Below are 2,121 nucleotides of genomic sequence, written 5' to 3'. Positions count from 1 at the left end.
AAATTGGCCACTGAACGAAACGTGAAAGTGCAATTTGGCCACTCAACTCTCTAAATGTATGCAATTTATATTCAGAAAGATATATATTCAGTTTATATAATAATTATAATTAAGATGTTAATAATTAAGATGTTGGAAGGGCAAGAATAATAAGTAGTGGAACAATTTAGAATGTTTAAGTATATTTTCGGAAGCAGTGGTAGGGGATCTGTTTCATTCTGTTTATATCTGTTTCATTCTGTTTATTAACATCTTAATTAAAACTGCTATCATAATTAAAACTGCTATCATGTGAGTGCACTTTAACATTTGGTCGTTCAAGTATGCATACATTACATTTGGTCGTTCCAGAATAATATAAACAATTAATCCTCAATACTTTATACTTCAATTATTCTACCGTGAACGGTAATATAAACCTCTTTTAGAGAGGGGAGCATATGAATTCAAAGTAAGTGAGACTGTCTTCATTGCAGAAAAACACAGAATAGAGTTTGATGTTGAAGAAGCAGCACAAATTTTAGGCATCCCCATCACGGAATATTAGTTTCCACCTAGCTAGGCTTCTTTCATTTGAGCGAAAATTGTAATTTTTGTCTCTAAGTTATTGTATTATTTCTGTCCATAATTCCTGTGTGTGCTTGTATGTCGCGAAAGAACTAGAGACAAACATAACAACCTAGATAAAGGCTTAAAGGTAAATAACAAGTAGGAATTCACATCAGACGTTCAAGCGAAATTACAGAAATAATTTGCGAGGTGGTCTTTGGCAAATCTCTTACCTTCCAAAAACGTGCGCCGATTGCTTCTTCAACCTTGTCCGATTGCATTCCTTTTAGCTGCAAAACTGTGGGTTTAACGTTTAGTTCCTCCTTCATACTATGCCATGGCACATGTAGCCCCCACCGTTTCCCGTTAATCCCCGCGGTCCATATTTTCTTTTCCTCTGTGATGAACGGGATTGGATAATCCACGGTAAAATTTGCAACATCCACCGTCTGGGTTTTAGCCCACTCGTTCTTGTTGTTATTCATGAGAACCCATATCTTGATTTTAACTCCCTTAGAATTGTAGAAAAGAGACAGCTTTGAATTCCATTCTCTTGGAATCACATACCTCCAATTTGAGAAGAGATTTTCTGGGATTTCAGCAGTTTTAATGCTCTCGTCCTCTGGGTCCACCCACAGAATTTTCTTGCTGTCGGTCTCCATTGTGACGACATAGAAAATATTTTCAATACTTAGAGCGTATATCTTCAGCTCCTGACCGGCTTTGCTAATGGAGTATACGGAGTTGGGTGGGGAATTCTTGAGAGGTCTCCACGCTGCATCCACGCCCCCGGTTACTGCTCTAAATCGTCCGAGAAAAACTGATTCTTCCGACTCCGAGAAACTTAGCACCTTGCACTCCTTACAGCTTTTTGCCACGAAGAACATTCTGGCCACCACCCAAGTCGGAAGTTCATTGCCGACCCGGAGATCCGGCAGGTATACCGTTTTCCTAGTCACCGGATTCTTTATGCTAAGCCTTTCCGTGTGATCTTTTTGACACTGGTGCTCGTGCTCTAACAGTAACCCTTTCTGTATATCAATACACGTGAATTCCGCATCCTTACGGATCAGTCGAGGAAAGGGAATGGGTTGATTTATGTATTTTTGATGATAGTAGAAACACATGCTGGCGCGGCGGTGATGCTTTTGGACGAAGTCATCTTGTTGGATGAGTTGGCGCCACTCCTTGCAGACGCAGTTGAATCTCAGTAATGATTCCACCGGCAACCAGCTCAGAATCTCGGCCACCATATCTTCTGGCAGCGCCGGCATTGCTTTAGACATTGTAGTCATCATATGCAAAAGGAAGACTAGGTTGGAAGGAATTATACATATTTATTGAAGCAGATCGTCTAAGATTGTTTATGTTTAGGAAAAGGATTCTTAGGGAACTAGGAAACTGGCTAAGGAATAATAATATTTTTATTTTGGAAGTAGCTAATAGTATTTTTTATTTTATATAAAGAAAATAATAATTTTTTTAGTTATTTACAATGTCTATACATATTTTTTTTTTTACGTACTACTAGTATTTTCACACGTGGATTTGTTGTAATATATTAAGATTATT

The 2,121-nt window shown here is 38.2% G+C and overlaps 1 protein-coding gene across 1 annotated transcript; it reads right to left on the bottom strand.

Moving 5' to 3' along the window:
* Nucleotides 1-716: 716 nt before the first annotated feature.
* Nucleotides 717-1,823, bottom strand: LOC109169190 (putative F-box protein At3g52320). Its single transcript, XM_019318052.1, has one exon. It carries the CDS (start codon nt 1,821-1,823, stop codon nt 717-719), a length of 1,107 nt encoding a protein of 368 aa, XP_019173597.1.
* Between the last annotated feature and the right edge of the window lie 298 nt (nt 1,824-2,121).

This window comes from Ipomoea nil, unplaced genomic scaffold (assembly GCF_001879475.1).
Source record: "Ipomoea nil cultivar Tokyo-kokei standard unplaced genomic scaffold, Asagao_1.1 scaffold3256, whole genome shotgun sequence".
Lineage (NCBI taxonomy): Eukaryota > Viridiplantae > Streptophyta > Magnoliopsida > Solanales > Convolvulaceae > Ipomoea > Ipomoea nil.
Note: the sequence above shows the minus strand (reverse complement) of the source record. Positions and strands in the feature narration are given on the sequence as shown.

Bases quoted from the DNA above. Each gene is read 5' to 3' on its own strand.
- LOC109169190 (XM_019318052.1), bottom strand. From the start codon at position 1,823: ATGCCGGCGCTGCCAGAAGATATGGTGGCCGAGATTCTGAGCTGGTTG.